The sequence below is a fragment of the Neopelma chrysocephalum genome, unplaced genomic scaffold (genome assembly GCF_003984885.1).
Source record: "Neopelma chrysocephalum unplaced genomic scaffold, ASM398488v2 Primary Assembly neopelma1_85, whole genome shotgun sequence".
NCBI classification, from domain to species: Eukaryota; Metazoa; Chordata; class Aves; order Passeriformes; family Pipridae; genus Neopelma; species Neopelma chrysocephalum.
Genome location: NW_020897747.1, coordinates 1,032,156 through 1,050,140, shown reverse-complemented (window position 1 = coordinate 1,050,140; position 17,985 = coordinate 1,032,156). Strand labels below are relative to the sequence as shown.

General features: G+C 43.8%; 1 protein-coding gene across 1 annotated transcript in view; it reads right to left on the bottom strand.

Moving 5' to 3' along the window:
- Positions 1 to 15,882: 15,882 nt before the first annotated feature.
- The window catches only part of GLRX3 (glutaredoxin 3), a 14,924-nt gene continuing 12,821 nt past the window's right edge, over positions 15,883 to 17,985 (bottom strand). The window contains exons 9-11 of the mRNA XM_027692179.1: positions 17,790 to 17,829; positions 17,585 to 17,677; positions 15,883 to 16,135 (exon numbers count right to left, since the gene is read on the bottom strand). Coding sequence (XP_027547980.1) covers positions 16,085 to 16,135; positions 17,585 to 17,677; positions 17,790 to 17,829 — 184 coding nt within the window. The 3' untranslated portion in view covers positions 15,883 to 16,084. The remainder of the gene's footprint in view (positions 16,136 to 17,584; positions 17,678 to 17,789; positions 17,830 to 17,985) is intronic.

The window sequence follows — 17,985 nt, the reverse complement described above, 5'->3', positions numbered from 1 at the left end:
GTCTCTGAACTCGTCACTATGGGATTCTCCCATCATTCCCACCTGACACTCAGTTCCTTCACTTACCTATCTCGAGCCTTCAGGAAGTCTATCAGGAGGAGTTTCTTCCTGGAAAGGGTGGTCAGGCATTGGAAGGGGCTCCCCATCCCTGGAGGTGTCCAAGGAAGACTGGCCATGGCACTCAGTGCTCTGGGCTGGGTGACAAGGTGGGGGTCGGGCACAGGGTGGGTTTGATGATCTTGGAAGTCTCTTCCAACCTCAATGATTCTGGGATTCTTATATAAGGAATTAAGTGCATGGATCTCAGGAACTGCAGAGGCTCCTTATGCCACTTACCTCAACACAGAAACAATGTCATTCTCCACTAGAAATTAAAATCAATTAAGGGCCAGCAGAGCGTGAGGCATTTTTGTGTGCTCTTGAATTTAGAGGGCTCAGACTTTCTGAGCAGAAATGAAAAATAAATACAACTGGAATTAAATCTCTCAGGTTATTAGACAAATGAGATTTCTCTCTCTGCTGCAGCTTCTCTGGCCTTTCATCCACCCCTGTCAAAGCCAGCAGCACACCCTGCATGCCTAATGGAAAGTCCCTCTGCTCAGAGCAAACCTGAACCATGGAGAGGGAAAGCCAGTGATTCAGTCTAGCTTGCAATATTCCTTGGATTTCTATGCTCTACCACAAGGCCTAATCAGGTATTTTCAACCCAAATGAGAAATTACACATTTATCAGCTGTATGAATCAGAGCTCCCATGGATAACCTATTTTGTTCCCACCACACATCTTTCTTCTAAATAAGAAACTGCTCATCAGTTTAAAATCAGATCTGCTGCTCTCTGTGCTGGAGGAAGAAGACAGATCACTCCTAATGGGGTCTTGTATCCTGTTACAAATGCCCCAGGAGAAGGGAAGTGAACAGAGAGATGTGTAACCAAAGAACATTTGGAGGAGGTTCACTGAGTTGAAAAGAATCACAGAGACACTTCATGATTTATGAAATGAGCGTAAAGCAAAAGAAGAAAGTTAAGCCATTAAATGAAGATCCATCTAGTTAAGATATATTTTAATTTATTTTTCCTGTCTTCTAATGATTGGGAATAGCTAAGGAGCCTTAGATGGGGGTGACACGTCCCTCCAGCCAAGAAAAAAGGATGGGAAGGAAATGCAAAAGAGAAAGAGTTGGAATCCAAACACAGTGGGGTGAAGCACTCAGGGACAAGAGATCACCTGCCCCATAGGGAACACCAGTTAAACCAGTGGTACCAATTAAAGGCAGAGCAAGATTGACACTGACATCTCCAGGTGCCTTTATCCACCCACCTTTACAATGTGAATCCAATCAAAGAGGGTGAATTCGGGCCATTCAAAAGCCAGAGGTAAAACCACTTATTTTAGTGACTATTCCAACACGTGTATGAGGTTCAGAACTGAAGAGATCAGGATTCTTTTCCGATTTTTTTCTTTTTTTTTACTCCAGCTTTTCTGTTGTTCTACAGTTTCCATAGAATCATAGGATATCCTGAGTTGGAAGGGACACACAAAGATCATCAGTTAAAACCAAACTCTTGCCTATGCCTGGTGCAAGGTAAAAAAATACATTTGAATCCCACCTGTGCCTGAAACTCCAAAGAACAGCAGGGCTGGTGCTGAGGGAAGGATCCCCTCCCAGGGGGAGGCACAAGAGGGATCCCATGGCCAAAGGGAGGCTGCACCTCAAGGCAGCAACAATTAAGAGTAAAACCAAAAGGAAACACAATCAAAGCTGACCCTCAAGAATCAAGCCTGGAAAAAAATAAGTGACTTTCAAGGCTGACTAAAAATAGTTTGCTCAAATTTCTTTGTAATGCCTTCAAAGATGGGAAATGACAGCAGAAATGAGAAATCAGAGTGACTACGCTCAAACCACAGCCCAGTGAGATCAGAGAGGACCGTGGAGATCCCCCAGACCAAATCAATCAGCACAGTAATATTTCCTTTCACACCTCAGGTGAACAGGTATTTACTCTTTTCCTTATAATAACACTCCCACTTTTGGACTATAGCCCCAAACTGATAATTCTCCTCCCTCTTTTCCCAGCCCAGGCACAATCTGCCTCCTCTTTACGCATTCCCCGAGGATGATGGCAGCTCTGTTTGCTCCAGCAATTTAACTTCTTCAATTCTATCTAGAGTTCTGAAACCTTTACACTTCTTTTACCTGTGCTTTGTTGTTCATTTATTATTGCACGTTCAACATTCTCATGGACGTCTTATATTCATCTATTTAATAAAGCATTCATTGTGCCATGGAATCTAAAACTTTCCCCCCTCATGCTTTAAAAACATGCATTTTAGAGAGTTTACTCAATATATATGATATGATATGATATGATTTGATATGATATAATCATTCCTGTCAAGGCCACCACTAACCCATGTCCCTAAGTGCCACATTTACATGGCTTTTAAATCCCTCCAGGAATGGTGACTCCACCCCTGTGCCAGGGCTGAACAACCTTTTCAGGGAAGAAATTTTCCCTAACATCCAATCTAAACCTCCCCTGATGGAAGAAATTCCTCATGGAAAGGGTGGTCAGGCATGGGAAGGGGCTGCCCAGGGAGGTGGTGGAATCCCCACCCCTGGAGGTGTCCAAGGAAGGATTGGACGTGGCACTCGGTGCTCTGGGCTGAGTGACAAGGTGGGGATTGGGCACAGGGTGGGTGTGATGATCTTGAAAGTCTTTTCCAACCTCAGTAATTCAGTTATTCTGTGGTTCTAATTCTCTGTACTGCCATTATGAATATTAACTCACTGCAACTCTGAATAATAGCAAACAGTGCTGAGGATCATTCCTCTCCCAGGCCAGTCTCAGTGAGTCATCTCACACCATTTTTTCCTCCTTTGAACATCTCTACATTTTGGAGCACTGACAAACCCCCTCCTCTCTGCAGTCATGTCTCATCCATCCTGCTTTGTGCTCTTCTGCATATTTGCAACTGCTCTAATCAGCTCAGTCTATTCTCCTTTAGGCTCCAACGAGATGTACGACATTAATCAGTTGATTGTTATTAACCCAGTTACATTGTAGCTCTGCATAAAGCTGCTCCCTCTCTAAATCCATAGTCTAATCAGGCATTACAACATACATTTAATTATGCTACTTGTATACTTGATAATAATCCTCTTATTAAGAGATCGGGGGTTGTGGTTGGAGCCCGAGGGAATTTCAGCAAACTAAGGGTAGGGAGATGTTTATGGGTCAGGATTGGGTGTCTAATAAGGCTGCTTGGTATTGAACACCTCCCAAAAACCCCCAACAAACCTCATGTTGCATATTCCCAAAGGACAGAACACCACCACTCACTCAGGCACTTCCATATCCAGGCAAATCCCAGACTGGGTCAGGCTGGAAGGGACCACAGTGGGTCATCTGGTCCAAAGTCCTGCTCTGGCAAGGTCATCCCAGAGCACGCGGATTGTGTCCAGATGGTTCTGGAATATCCCCAGTAAGGGAGACTCCACATCCTCAGTGGAAGGTGTCCCTACCCTTGGAAGGGGGTGGGATGAGGTGGCTTTGAAGGTCCAAATCATTTTGGGATTCCATGATGACAGTGGCCTGCAGGACAAAATAGAGTTTAAAGGGTGGGAAACCAACCTCTCTGAGTGCTCTGTCCTGCTTATTTAGAGCAGGATTTATGCATAAATTTATATCTATATCTCTATACATATCAATATATAGGTATCTATCTATAAAAATATATTTATATCTCTCATTCATCTATCCATCTTATTTATTTACTTTCCAGGGTTTCTTCCTCCTGCAGCAGTCCAGGTCTAGCAGAAATTTCACAGTGAGCCACCACAATGAAATATTTCACTTTCCTCACCTATTCAGGTATTCCTATGGAATCTCTTGAAGCCACTCACTTCCCAGGCACTAGAATCCTGCAAACATGCTGCCCATCAATAATTTAATGGGATGAACAACTCGACTATCAGTTAAAATTAAACCTACTAAACTCTGGCATGAAATCAATGGTCCACAAAAATAAACAGCATCCTGGGAAGCAGAGGCGTTGCTACTGGCTTTTCCAGGATTGCCTGTGAGCACAGAGCTGTTCCCGAGTGTGCCTGGATGAAAAATACATAATTGTGGTAATTAGCCCATTATTTGCAGAATTGTTGTAAACATGTTAATAATTAATCAGTACCTACAGTGTATAATGTGCCCATGGTCAGTGTGGTAGATATTAAAATCCATGAATGATTCCAAGACAGTTCATGTGGATATTACAAATCCTTTTTCCAAGTACAGCAGATTTTCACTGTATTTTGTGGGCTCATAGTAACTATATTTTTAACACACATACACACAAAAAAAAAGGCATACAAAGATAATTTCTCTGTAAACTACATTTTAATGCATCACTGTGCATTTTCTTAAAGTCATTTTTTGGGACTAAACATGTCTGGTGGCAAAATTATTTGTCATCAGACTCGGCACCATGAAAAGTCTGATTAGACCTGCAGGTAATAAAATGAAAGATAAAATATTTAAAGCAGATGCTCACAAAACAGGCTGCTCCCATAAATGATCTTTGTGGGATGTCTACAGTAAAAAAAAAAAAAGAGAAATATAAAATTGGGCTGACAGTTTAAATGTATTTTCCCTTCACTCTGTGGGATGAGGAATAAAATCCATGAATCTATCGCTGTGTTACAGCTGTTGGTGCCAAAATCCTGCACCAGCTGTGCAGGTTTTAAGCCAGGCTTTTCTAAGCAACTACAAATTTAATTTGGGCTTTTCACAAGTGCCAAAAGATGCATAAAAATAGGTTTCTTTACTTCAATTTATTCCCAAGAGGGTGGACCAGGCTCTGCTCGGTGGTGTCAAATTGGACAAGAGGCAACGGGCAGGAACTGAACTGGAAGATCCACCTGAACGTGAGGAAGAACTTCTTTGCCATGCAGTGACCTGTGCCAGGGCCTTCCCACCCTCACAGGGAGGAATTTCTTCCCAATATCCCATTTAAAGCTGCCCTGTGGCAGTGAGAAGCCATTCCCCCTTGTCCTGTCCAGAACTCCCCCAGCCTGAGAGGCTGGAGACACAAATCTCTCCAGTTCCAATGAGAATGAGGGAAAACTCATCACAGCAGGACACAAGGGGTTACTGGATCAATTTTTTCCCATGACCCTTGAAAATCTTATGGAAAAGACAAGTTTCTTTATCTTGGACACAAAGAGACAAAAAGAAACCCTCAGGTATAAAAATGATATTTCCCTCTCAGCACTGAGCTCAGCCCAACCTGACAACGTGGTTTTGGCAGATCCCAAGTTTAGTTCTGGCTGACTAAAGGGAAAAATCTTATTACAGAGATAATGATGGGATTTTGCAAAGCTCCCAGGAAGGAAAAGGTTAGGAGATGCTGGAATTGAAAATGCTGCTCATAAGTGGTGGGGAAATAACCTTTGGAGCTGTGAGGAGACACTCCAATAACAGGTTGTCCTTTTGAGGGAAGGAAGTAAATAAAAAGTTGGACATAATAAAGGATTTCTGTTCTTGGAACACAGAATTATTTTGAGGAAAAGGGAGCAAGGACAAGCGTGGAAATTACTCAAGTTTGCCTCTGAAACATCTGTAGCAGCTTCTGCTGGGGCGGGGATAGAGAGTCCAGGCTGGTGCTGCTGGGTGGGAGGTAGAGGTTATCTTCCCAAGGTGAAACTTCCACATGGCCTCAGGAATAACAGATGGGAAAAAAAGGAGGGGGAAAAAGGAGGGGAAAAGGGGGAAGAAGGGAAAAAAGGAGAAAAAGGGAGAGAAGAAGAAGAAGGGGGCAAAGGAGGGAGAAATTGAAGGGGAAATGGGGGGGTAACTGAGGGGGGTAATTGAGGGGGGTGGGAAATTAGAGGGGAGGAAACTGGGGGAAAACTGGGGAGGAAAAGGGGGGGGAAAGGGGGATATATTACTTTATTGAAAAATCAGGTCTTTATCTAGCACAAATAAAAGGTAGTTTTCCAAAAGATTTGTTTGGCATTCTCAGAGCCGGCATTTCATGCCACGTGACTTTCTGCTCCTGTGCAGTTCATTGTGCCTCCCAAAGAGTTGAAATTATGAGTTAGGGAAACCAGATTTCCATTTTGAAGCAAGGAAGTAATGGAAAAAGAGATCTTAACAATTTGAAGGAAAAAAAAATATATCGGCGGTGTCTCATCAAATTTAGAGATTAAATGAAAAAGGTACAAGTTCTGGTCTGTGTCATGCCAGCTCCTGTCACCAGGGCTGTGTTAGAATGTGGAACATTTAGTGGAAAAGGAGTTCCAGTCTCCTTGGGGAAATCCAGGCTTCACAGGAACATTTTGTGAAGTGGCTTCAGCTCAGAAGGAGCCATCAGGACCACGAGGTGAGGCAGTAAAAGGCAGGGATTTTAGCATGAAAAATATCCTTACTCACAAATTGAGGGTAGTAATGACCCGAAATTCAGGCACTGGGAAGTGGCTTTTTTCCTCCAAGTAATTTTCACATTATTTTTATTGTTATTATTAAGATGTAGCAGGGAAAATATAGTTAAGTCTAAAATAGTATTTTCATTACATTTGCCAGTTCAGTTCCTTTGTAATGTTTAGGGCTAAATCCAGCAAATAGCCAGGAAGTGAAGGGTTTTAAAATCATTAAAAACATTTTCATAAATTCCACGGAAATCTCTTGATTCTGCTTTGGGATGGAAAGACAAAAGCTTTTGCCACACAATTATGTTCTGTCTGGGCATGAAAATCAGGGAAAGAGCAGAACCATAAAGGCTGCAGGAGAAGGGACAGTTGGTGGATGCCATTCTCACATGAGATGCTCACAGCACATTTCCCAGGAGCAAAACTTCATGGAGTGGGATATTTTCTGTGCTTCTAATAGCTGTAAATTGGGTCTTTCACAGCACCAGGCTCCAAAACTGCAAATAAAACATCCTTTGCATTCCTTGTTTTGATACAAAAACAGCACAAGAGGGTGAAGCCAGTTCCAGGTTCTCTCAAACTGGCCATGACCTTCTCTCCTAATCAGAATCTCAGAATTGTTTAGGTTGGAAAAGTCCTCAAAGATCATCAAATCCAACCGTTCCCCAGCCCTGCCAAGGCCACCACTAACCCATGTCCCCAAGTGCCAAATCCACACGGCTTTTAAATCCCTCCAGGGATGAGGACTCCACCCCTGTCCTGGGCAGCTGTGCCAGGGCTGGACAACCCTTTCCATGGAGAAATTTTCCAGGCTCATCCATCATCAGGCAGATGGAAGGTCTGCAAACATATTCTGTCAGAGTCAGAGAAAATATTGGGGCTTGAAATGAATGTCACCGAGCCTTCCACAAGCACCAAGTTTATTACAGGCCCTGTAATTTCCCAGGATATTGTATTTTCCTCTGGCTAGAGAAAGTCCTGGTACATGAACCAATTTGTCCCTGGGAGCATTAATTGTTTAACATCAGCTTTTAATGAGCTTTCAGCATCAAAACCAACGGTATTCAGCCCCCAGCAGAAATATTCTATTTACAGGAAACACACTTTGCCAGGAGACAGCTCTGAAGGCCCAAATTGTATTTCCTTCAGCCAGTAATTTCCTGAGCTTTCTGAACACGGTGCACAAGGGGATTTTTGTCATTTTCTGCTGGGTTTTGCTGTGGTTGGCCAAAGCCCTGACATCTCCCACCCAAGTGCCAACACATTAGTCCTTCTTCCTGCACAAACTTCCAGGCACCACCAGCAGCTCCAGCACTGGAATTAGATCACAACTGTTCTGTGGCATGTGCACCTAATTCTTTTAAGTATTCTAAATAACCCAAAATCTGAATTAATTCCTGTGCTTCATCTGAAAGTCTTCCATATGGCCGTAGTACTGCAAGTGCAGGTCACAACATCAAACCTCAGCCAAGTGGTGGGTTGGTGAAATCCATATCTCTCTTACTTTGTGGAGAAACAAACAATACAGAGCAACATTTGATGGTTGGATTTGATGATTTTAAAGGTCTTTTCCAACCTTAAAGATTCTGTGATTATAATATCTATTGTCTTGAGATATCAAGCTACTAAAGTACCACCTTTCATAGAATCATGGAATGGTTTGGATTGGAAGGGACCTTAAAGACCATCCAAGTTCCACCCCCTGCCATGGGCAGGGACACCTTCCGCTAGCCCAGGTTGCTCCAAGCCCCATCCAACCTTGCCTTGAACACTTCCAGGGATGGGGCAGCCACAGCTTCTCTGGGCAACCTGTGCCAGGGCCTCCCCACCCTCCCAGCCAAGAATTCCTTCCCAATATTCCATCTAACCCTGCCCTTTTGCAGTGGGAAGCCATTCCTCTTTCCATCTAAAAGCCCTGGAAAACCCAAGGTAACACAGGTCTGGATTTGCAGTTGAGGTCTGGTGCAAAACCATGATTTAATCTGAGACTTGAGCAGAACAGACAAAATCAGGCTCCCAGTGACGCACGACAGCAATTCTCTGTTTCAACCTCATGTTCCTATTTCATATTTTGCTGCTCCCAAAGGCCTATTGTGTTCCATTTATGCTTTAAAAATTAAGGTGGAGGTTTCACTTATATGAAACTACATCTTTCCCTCCCACCATGCTGGTTTTCTCTTTCCCCGGTCTCCTTCACACACACCCTGTCAGCTGCTTCCACATGCAGATCCAGTTCTTCCCTGGAGCTGGGAAAAACTTTTCAGGTGCAGCTCTTTCATTTGGCAAAAACCATTTGGGGCAGGCAAAGCTGTTTAAAAATTCAAATTAGGTTTTCAAAATAGTTTTCTAGCTAAGGAATTCAAAAACATTTCCTGAAAGACAGAAGTTTGTTCTCAGCGAGACTGGAAATGAATTCTGGATGAAAGTTAAATGAGGGTAAAAAAGACACCTTTTAAGACAAACCATGTTTTGAAAATTACCATTTCAGGGGATGAATTTGTGTTGTATTTGATCTGAAGTTAATGAGGTCTGCTTAGGTATCCCGCTGCCAAAGAATCACAGAATTATTGAGGTTGGAAAAGACTTTCAATATCATCAAACCCACCCTGCGCCCGACCCCCACCTTGTCACCCAGCCCAGAGAACTGAGGGCCACGTCCAGTCCTTCCTTGGATGGACTTGGATCCCCTCCAGGGATGGGGACTCCACCACCTGCCTGGGCAGCCCATTCCAAAGCCTGAACACCCTTTCCAGCAAGAAATTCCTCCTGATGTCCAACCTGAACCTCCCCTGGCACAGCTTGAGGCCATTTCCTCTCATCTTGTCCCTTGTTCCCTGGCAGCAGAGCCTGACTCCCACCTGGCTCCCCCCTCCTGTCAGGGAGTTGCAGAGAGTGAGAAGGTCCCCCCTGAGCCTCCTTTTCTCCAGGATGAGCCCCTCCAGCTCCCTCAGCTGCTCCTGATGCTCCAGCCCCTTCCCCAGCTCCGTTCCCTTCCCTGGACGTGCTCCAGCCTCTCAATGTCTCTCTGGTCTGAGGGTTCCAGAACTGCCCCCAGCACTGGAAGTGCCCCAGCAGTGCCAGCACAGGAACAGTCACTGCCCGGGCCTACCCATGGCAGGGGAGTGGAACTAGACGGGTTTAAAGTCTCTTCAAACCCAAACCAGTCTGATCTGAGTCTCCTTTTCCTGTTGGGAGCCTTTCAGAGGGCAAGAGAGAGGGAATCTGAAGGAGGACGGGGAGGTATGACCTGCTCTTGTACTCCAAAGGCATTTGATAAAGTTCCTGGTGCAGAGGAAACACAGTTACCACAGGGTGAACGATAAAGTCTTGTCAGGGATTAAAACAAGTTAAGGGATAGGAAAGGGAATGGAAATAAATGGCCAATTCTCTGTGTGGAGAAAGGTTAATGGGGTAGTGCCCTGGGGATCACTCTGCAGGCTGCTGGTTTGCAATATATTCATTAAGAGCCTGCAGGAGGTGGGGAACAGCAAGGCAGCAACACTGACAGAATTGTTTTAGGTCAGTGGAGAGCAGGGGAGGCTGGGAAGGAGCAACAGCATCACATGGATCCATCCTGAGGGACTCCAGCTCTGCCCCTCCCACACAGGGTGGGCTCAGAGCCAACAGGTCTGTAACAACTGACCCAATGCTCTGATATTATGCCATAAATCTGATATAATGCCTTATATTTACTAAGGTCCAGGAATGATCAAAATGGTCACTGAAAGAAAAACCACACAAAGAAAACACAGAATCATAAATTGTTAAGGAAAGACCTCTAAGATCATTGAGTTCAACCATCAACCCAGCACCAAATATTATACAAAACTTCTACATTCTACAAGGAATTCCCTCTCAGTTCTCACTTTCAGAACAAACTTAGGTTATTTGCCACAGATTTGTTTTATATTTGCATTTTCTTGCTATCATTCAGGATGCCAGCAAAGTGCCCAAGTTGCTTATATTCAGTTTAAAATTGGCAGAGAATAATTAAGATGACATGGTTCATTCCATAATGATGTTGCAATTTCATCTTCTATGACACTAATATTCTATAATCTGCTTTTTTGGGTGCTTTCAGAGGCTGAGTGTGTGCACAGAATGATGACACTGCTCTGCTGTTGCAGGAATTACACTGGGAAGAGCTTCCCAACACAACACCACCATCACTGCATCACCAACCATCACAGCCCTGTCATCAAAGCCAGAATATAAAAAAATAATCATATTTTCACTAATTTTCCTGTGAAAGACAGTTGGAAATAGCTGTGGACACAAAGACAGAAAATTCTACATATATCTACGTGTTCTCAAAGCCACTAGCACAACCTTTCCTCTCCACATCTTTCAAAGTCGTGGAATCCCAGACTGGTTTGGGCTGGAAGGGAACTTAAAGCCCATCTCATTCCACCCCTGCCCTGGGCAGGGACAATATGTACATAATGTTATAACTGTTCTAATTCTTAATTCTGATGATTTTTCCCTGCAAAGGGAAACACCAGGTGACTTTTGCCCTCTGCAGGTGTAAGAAATCACTTCCCACCATGTTTTTCCCACTAAACATCATCCCTATTTCCAGTGGTAATGGCATTAACACATTTTACAAGACACTGGTGGAAGTGAAGATGCTGCTCTGAGCTCCCCAAACCCCTCTACTCCTCCCGTGCATAGAAGGCTCCATCTAGTGTTACACAAGCGTATTCCCAGGAAAAGGATGAAAGTGGGAAAAAAGCCAGTTGATAATAATTGCTGTAGATTTTTGTCCTGGCAAAATAACTGGATCTTCCTGCCGTGCCTTGCTGTCCACAGAACCTCCATCCCAAACCAGGTGAAGACCAGACCTTCCATTCTGACTTTGGACAAGGGCCTGGAGAGATAGGATAATGGGGAATGGCTTCCCACTGCCAGAGGGCAGGATTAGATTGAATATTGGGAAGGAATTCTTGGCTATTGAGGGTGGTGAGGCCCTGGCACAGGTTGCCAAGAGAAGCTGTGGGTTCCCCATCCCTGCAAGTGTCCAAGGCCAGGTTGGATGGGGCTTGGAGCAACCTGGGCTAGTGGGAGGTGTCCCTGCCCTGGCAGGGGGTGGGACTGGGTGGGCTTTAAGGTCCTTTCCAACCCAAACCAGTCTGGGATTCTATAATGACCCACATGTGTTGCCATCGCTTAATTACACCAAAATCTGCCTGTAACCAGCAGTGGATTGAAATCCAACAGAATTCTGTAGAAACCCAGGATTGTTGTGTGCAGTGCTGGGCAGCCAGACTGGCATCCCAAAAGTCCCAGGTTAAGGCAGCTCAGCTGAGGGATCATCCCAGACACTGAGCAGACACAAATGCCACTGACTCTGCCACGATCTTGAACATCTCTTGGCTCAGCTGAGAGTTTCAGTCTTCCTGACAGCTCCAGTCTGCCCAGTGCTGGGATTCCTCATTTAAACCCAATCCTTCAAGTTGCAGGAAAACCTCTCCTGCCTGTCCTTCCTTTGGAGGCACCACTGGAAGTCCAGAGCCACTCCACCAGCTGGGACACTGCTCCTATGAGGGCTCACTCAGGTCATGCTCAGGGTGCAGCACCTCCCAAGAACACCCAGATTTACCAGTAAATGCATCTGCTATCATTATTATTATTATTGTTGTTGTTGTTACTACCCAGCATTTGAGCTAAAATACAGCTGACAAGTCCAACTTTCCCTTTGTGAACAGTGACCAACAAATTAAGCTTTAAACTTTAAAAAAAAAAAAAAAAAAAAAAAACAAAAAAAAAAACCACCACAATATAGCCATATCTGAGAGCCCATGCTGAGCCTGGTGGATGCAGAGCTAAGGAGCCCCCACCCCACGCTCCCCTCCTTTTCCATGTTATCCCACCTCCAGCATCCCCCACCCCATGTCTCCTCACTATCCTCTCCAAGGCTCCTGTTATCCTACCCCACACCATCCACAGCCCACACCCCCTGTTATCCTACCCCGGGCTCCCCATTATCCTGCCAAGCCCCCACACAGCATCCCAAGCCCCAGCATCCCGTTATCCCATCCCGCAGCACTCCCAGCCCCATGCACCCCGTTATCCCTCATTTTCCTCCCGTGGCTCCCATTATTCCCCATCCGCCCCGCAGCACCCCCAGTCCCACGCCCCCCCCGGCCCGCGATCCCGTTATCCCGCCCCGCAGCATTCCCAGCCCGTTATCCCGCTCCGCGGTGCGCAGCGCCGCCCCGTGGCCATCCACGGTACTGCCGCCCGCAGCAAAATTCCCCGAAGGTGGCATTATCCCTCAAATCCCGGATTTTCCAAACCCTGCCCGGGCTGCGCAGCCCTCGCGTTCCTGGATATTCACCTCGGAATGAAGACTCATCATTATTCACATTTACACAGCGCCGCACTGGAGCAGAGAAGGGAGTTCCCCTCCAGAGCACAGAGGAAGCTCCTCGATGTAATTCCAGAACTTCCCTATTTTCCTAGTTTGACATATTCACCTCTGGATGATTCTGGCTGCAGGGCTGACTGGGCACAAACAGTTCTTGCACAGGAGAAAACACTTCACACACACACACACACACACAACTACATGATGACAGAGAACAGAAAACATGACATGGTAGAAGGAATTGCAGACCCTGAACCAACAGTGGGATTAAGTTTTTAGGTAAAGGACGTAAGGACTGTGCCAACATCTCCTCTCTCCTTAATTTTTTTAGGCCACTCCCAAGTGTTTCCCACGCTTGGTAAGGGATTCTGCTGCACTGCCCCACACACATCAGGACAGAGCAGATAAATCTGGACAGGAGGAAAGGACAGTGACCTCCCCTGAGTGACCCCAGACAGGGTTTGGACTTTGCTCTTCACTCCTGCAGTGGCAAAGCAGGACACACCTGCCTGGGGAAGATGGGAAAGTCACTGGTATGAGCCAAAAACCAGGCTCTTTAAAGCCACATTCACTGACTGCCTTCAAAAAGCTCCACAGTCTCATCTGAACCAGTTCCCTGGAACTACAACTTGAAGAAGAGTCACTGTTTCCTCCACTTCTGTCGCAGCCCCATGAAATGAGATCCTGATTACTTCCCCTGAAATCCTCCCCTAATTAAAAACATTAACTGAACCCAATTTCTCCCTGGCCTGTCAGAAGCCTTTAACCAACATTCACATATAGCCACGTTAATTTTTAATTTGAAATTTATGCTGCATCACCTGCCTCAGCCAGATAACACTTAACTTTAAAAACTGGAATACTTCATGGTGTTTTGAAGGTATTTTTTATACCAGCAGAGAGAGGTGACAGAGGTGAAGTTATTAAATATATTAATTATATCAAATAACACAAGGTGGTTAATCACTGAGGACAGAGAGCTCCAACCTCCCAAGGCAGCCTGTTCCCCTCTTGATCATCCTCTTGAATAGTTTGGGATTTTTTTACTCATACCCTAATATTAAAGTGCAGGGAAAAATATAATCTGACTGAAATTTTAGGACAAGCAAGGAAAATAAAGCAAAAGAGAAAAATACAAATAAGTAGGATGTAAGTTAAGTTAACTGCACCCAAACACTGATGTCAAGTACTCCACCAGCGAAAAGGAACAAGTTTAGCAGCTGTAAAAGCTCGGGACATCACTCACCTCTTCACCCGGAGTACTGCAGCTCCTACACTCCATTGCCTTCTCCTCCTTCTGAGCAAAACATCCATTTTTCCTTGCATGTCCCCCAGCACAGCTCCCAGCGCTCCCCACACTCAGCCTGAGAGCTCTGGGAACACCCTCTGACTTTATTGCCCAAATCATTCTGATTTATAGAAAAACAGCTCAGAATTCAGCCTGCACTTCATAGGGCAGAGGAGTGACTTTGGAAAAGCACCAGGAAGGATTTGCAGGAGGCAAGGTATGTGTGCACCTGGAAAGGTGGAATGAGCACCAGCACCTGCCCTGGTTACAGGTGCCAAGCACTGCCCTTCCTGTCCCTCATTAATTAATCCACCTCATCATCTTATTACAGCTGCCAATAAACCAGTCTCTTCCAGATAAAGCCAATTTTCACTCTAGTATCAGCCTATTCCAGAGGCAGTGGTACAACATTCCTACAGAGTTATCCCTGTGCAGTCCCAGGTTGCTCCAAGCCCTGTCCAACCTGGCCTTGGACACTTCCAGGGATGGGGCAGCCACAACTTCTCTGAGCAACCAGTGCCAGGGCCTCACCACCCTCACAGGGAAAAATTTCTTCCTAATATCCAATATTGGAAGAATATATAAAAATATAAATCGTCAGAGAATAAACTGTTACTCCCCTTTGCTCTCCTGCATATCTATAAATCCATCAACAGGACTCCATAAACATCAAGTAAATTCCACTGCAGTGAATTCTGAAGGAAAACTATTGCAGAGAAAACAGCATTTGGTATTTAGTACTTAATTAAAGCTTCTAACTCCTAATTTCACCACAGGGATGTTATGTTTTGATATAATTTATTATTTATTTTCCCACTGACAACTGCCTGGATGCACTTGCAATTCACTTGGAAACATGAATTAAGGCTTGTTTGCATGAGAGGGACAATTTTATAGCGATTAAAACTGATTTTAAAGTTATAACATATCCTATTTTTTAGTAATTACTAAGGCTAATCCCAGAAAATTGATACCTGAATCAAATATCAATCACTAGGAATCCTGTAACACATGTAGTACCTTCTTACCTGCAGCCAACCTTTCCCAGTCTGGGATTAGGCTCAATACCAGTCTTGCTTTAGGTTCTAAGACTTAGATTGTATTTAGAATTTCGGTAGCAACGCCCCAAACTTGCTTCCAAAACCTTCCCAGCTGCTCCCTAAAATTCTGCACCACCTCACTCAGGCCTCTTTTTCTGGGCACACTTGGTAGTGTCTCTCCTGACCCCTCCTGACAAGGAGCAACTCCCCAGAGGAGTTTCTGGCCTCGATCCTGAGGCACTCAGGTATTCAAAGGATTAAAACCAAAATCCTCTGAATCCAGCAGAGAAGGATTCCTGTATTCCCAAAGTCACCACCCAGGAAGCAAATCTTTCCATCTCATTGAAGGATCATTGACGATGCACCAACAGTGGCCTAATCACTGTTTATTGGCTCATTTAAACATGCCCAAAACCCATGTTAGAACAGGCTGAACACCTGAAATTGGCAATTACTGTGCCTGCTTAATGAAGATTCAGTGTATAGAGCAGGAACTCGTTAATAACTTCCTAATGCTGCACTGGATGAAGGTTTCAATTGTATTTTTCTTGCTCACTAGACATGAAAACAATTAAGAGGGACGGGAAATTATGATGCTCCATAACATTGTCCATTAATATTCTCCTAATGAGAGCTGAGCCCCCAAAAAAAACCAGTTGTAATTTAGTCTTATACAGTTCTGGGGTGGAGAGTGAGGTCATTACTCAATTCTTAAACATCCAAACGCAAATAATACACAGAAAGTCCCAACACCCAAAATTCTGGAGCATTAGATTTTAATTGACATTTTTGTCCCTCCAGTTAAAACACATTTTTAAATGTGGTGAAATACAGAGAGTATTTATTTACTATCTTTCTGTACTCCTGATATTCCACAGGGCTAAGTTGTATATTGCTCCAATAGAATCCCTAAATGAGTAATTGTTCCAAGGATTTCTCTTCCCACTGATGTCCTTTCCCATTAATTTTCTCCCTTCAGCACAGGCAGCAATTCACCACTTTCCTTCAGCTCCTGTAAAGAAATAAATACAGCAATTATGGACATTTTGTGATTATGCCAACAGAATTTCACCAGGGAATGGTGATGGATAAGGAAATAACTCCCTGACTAGGAAGGGAATGCACTGATGACTCACTAGAGGTCCCTCTTGGCCAAGACATTGAGGTTTATAATGTTGTATTTAAATTCTATTTTGTGTCTATTTAGCGAGAGAGGCAAAATTTTTAGTGGAAAGATAAACCTTCAAAAGAAGTGGTTGTTATCAACCTGATACTTCCTCCTGGATGTAATTCCAGATTCTCCTCCTAGATGTAACTCCAGATATATTTTAGGCATCCACAAAATTTTACAACATCTAAAAGGCCTCCCAAAAGTGAAAAATTACCATCCACTGATAAATTATGTTCCTCCTACCCATCAAAACCAACAAGACAATAAGATATTTTAAGGATTCTGAATAAGAGGTACTTGCCTATATTATCTTGATGATTGAAATTCAAATTACAAGGCTGTTAACTTGTTAAAGAGCTACATAACACCAGGAAACAGTTTTAAAATAACATGGAATATATATTCTTTTCCCTCATCTCAAGAGGAACAGCTGTCTCAGTTTTATTCCATATTATGCTGCATTAAAAAATGCAATTTGAAACACTTACAACACTCATCCACCCATAGTGTGAATTAATACAGCCCAAAGATGCAAATAGACAAATTATATTTAAATACCAGGGAGAGAATTTTGCAGCATCCCCCAATGCCCAAGACTCTACTTACTGATCACTGAAAAGGCCCCCACACTTGTTAAATAAGTAGAATTATCTATATAATTTAAGCAATACCCACACTTGTTAAATAAATAAAATTAATCCATAAAATTTAAGTCATACCAGTATTTTTTAGAATTAAATGAGATTTATTGATTGTGCCTTCCCAGGAGTTACAATGTCCATGGAATTGGCTATAAACCATCCAGACAGGAATGGGCTCAGGAGTATTTTGGATTGAGAACTCTGGGCCTGCTGTGTTACAAAAATCAACAACCAGAGGAGGAGATGCAGATCTATTTTTGTTGCTTCGGGGGCTGTTCAAACAACTGCAATAAACTTTGATTTTCTTCCAGGAATGAGACTGTTTGCAAGGAAAAATAAGTCTCACCCACCTGGTTTGAGAAAAAAGCAATGTCAGAAGTAAAACTAAGGAAGAGAAACCTGTAAAAATGGGGTTTACAGTAACTGAGTGTTGTCAAGGAAATACATCCCACAGCTAAATGGGAATGTTGGAGATTTAAGGCTCCTTTCCCTGGGTGTGAGCTCAGAGGAATCACAGGAAAAGCATCCAGGTCGTTTGGGGTCAAGATTTGAGGCCACCCCAGCAATTTCTGTAGGTTATGGGCAGAAAAAAAAATCCTATTATTTGGAATAAAAAGTCTATTTAATCTCCAAATTCTCCCGTTCTCACCTTCACAATGTCCAACCCTCCAACCAGTTCTCCTTTCACGTAGAGCTGGGGGTACGTGGGCCAGTTGGAAAAGGTTTTCAATCCTTGTCTCACCTAAAAAAAAACCAAAATAAATCTGAAATGTAAATTTCTCCTTTAAAAATGCAAATTTAGGTTTTTCTCCAAAGCTCCAGGGCAATCCTCAGTGATGGAGAAGCTTCGTTACCTCTTCATCTTCCAGGATGTCAAAGGTCTCGTAGTCAATGCTAGAAAAAGGAAAAGAAATTCATTATTCACTGTGGAGTTTGGAAAAATTCTCAAACAAACAAAAACCCTCAAAAATTCTAGAAAACCCCTCACAATTCTCAAGAAAACCCCCTCACAATTCTCAAAAAAACCCCCTCACAATTCTCAAAAAAAAC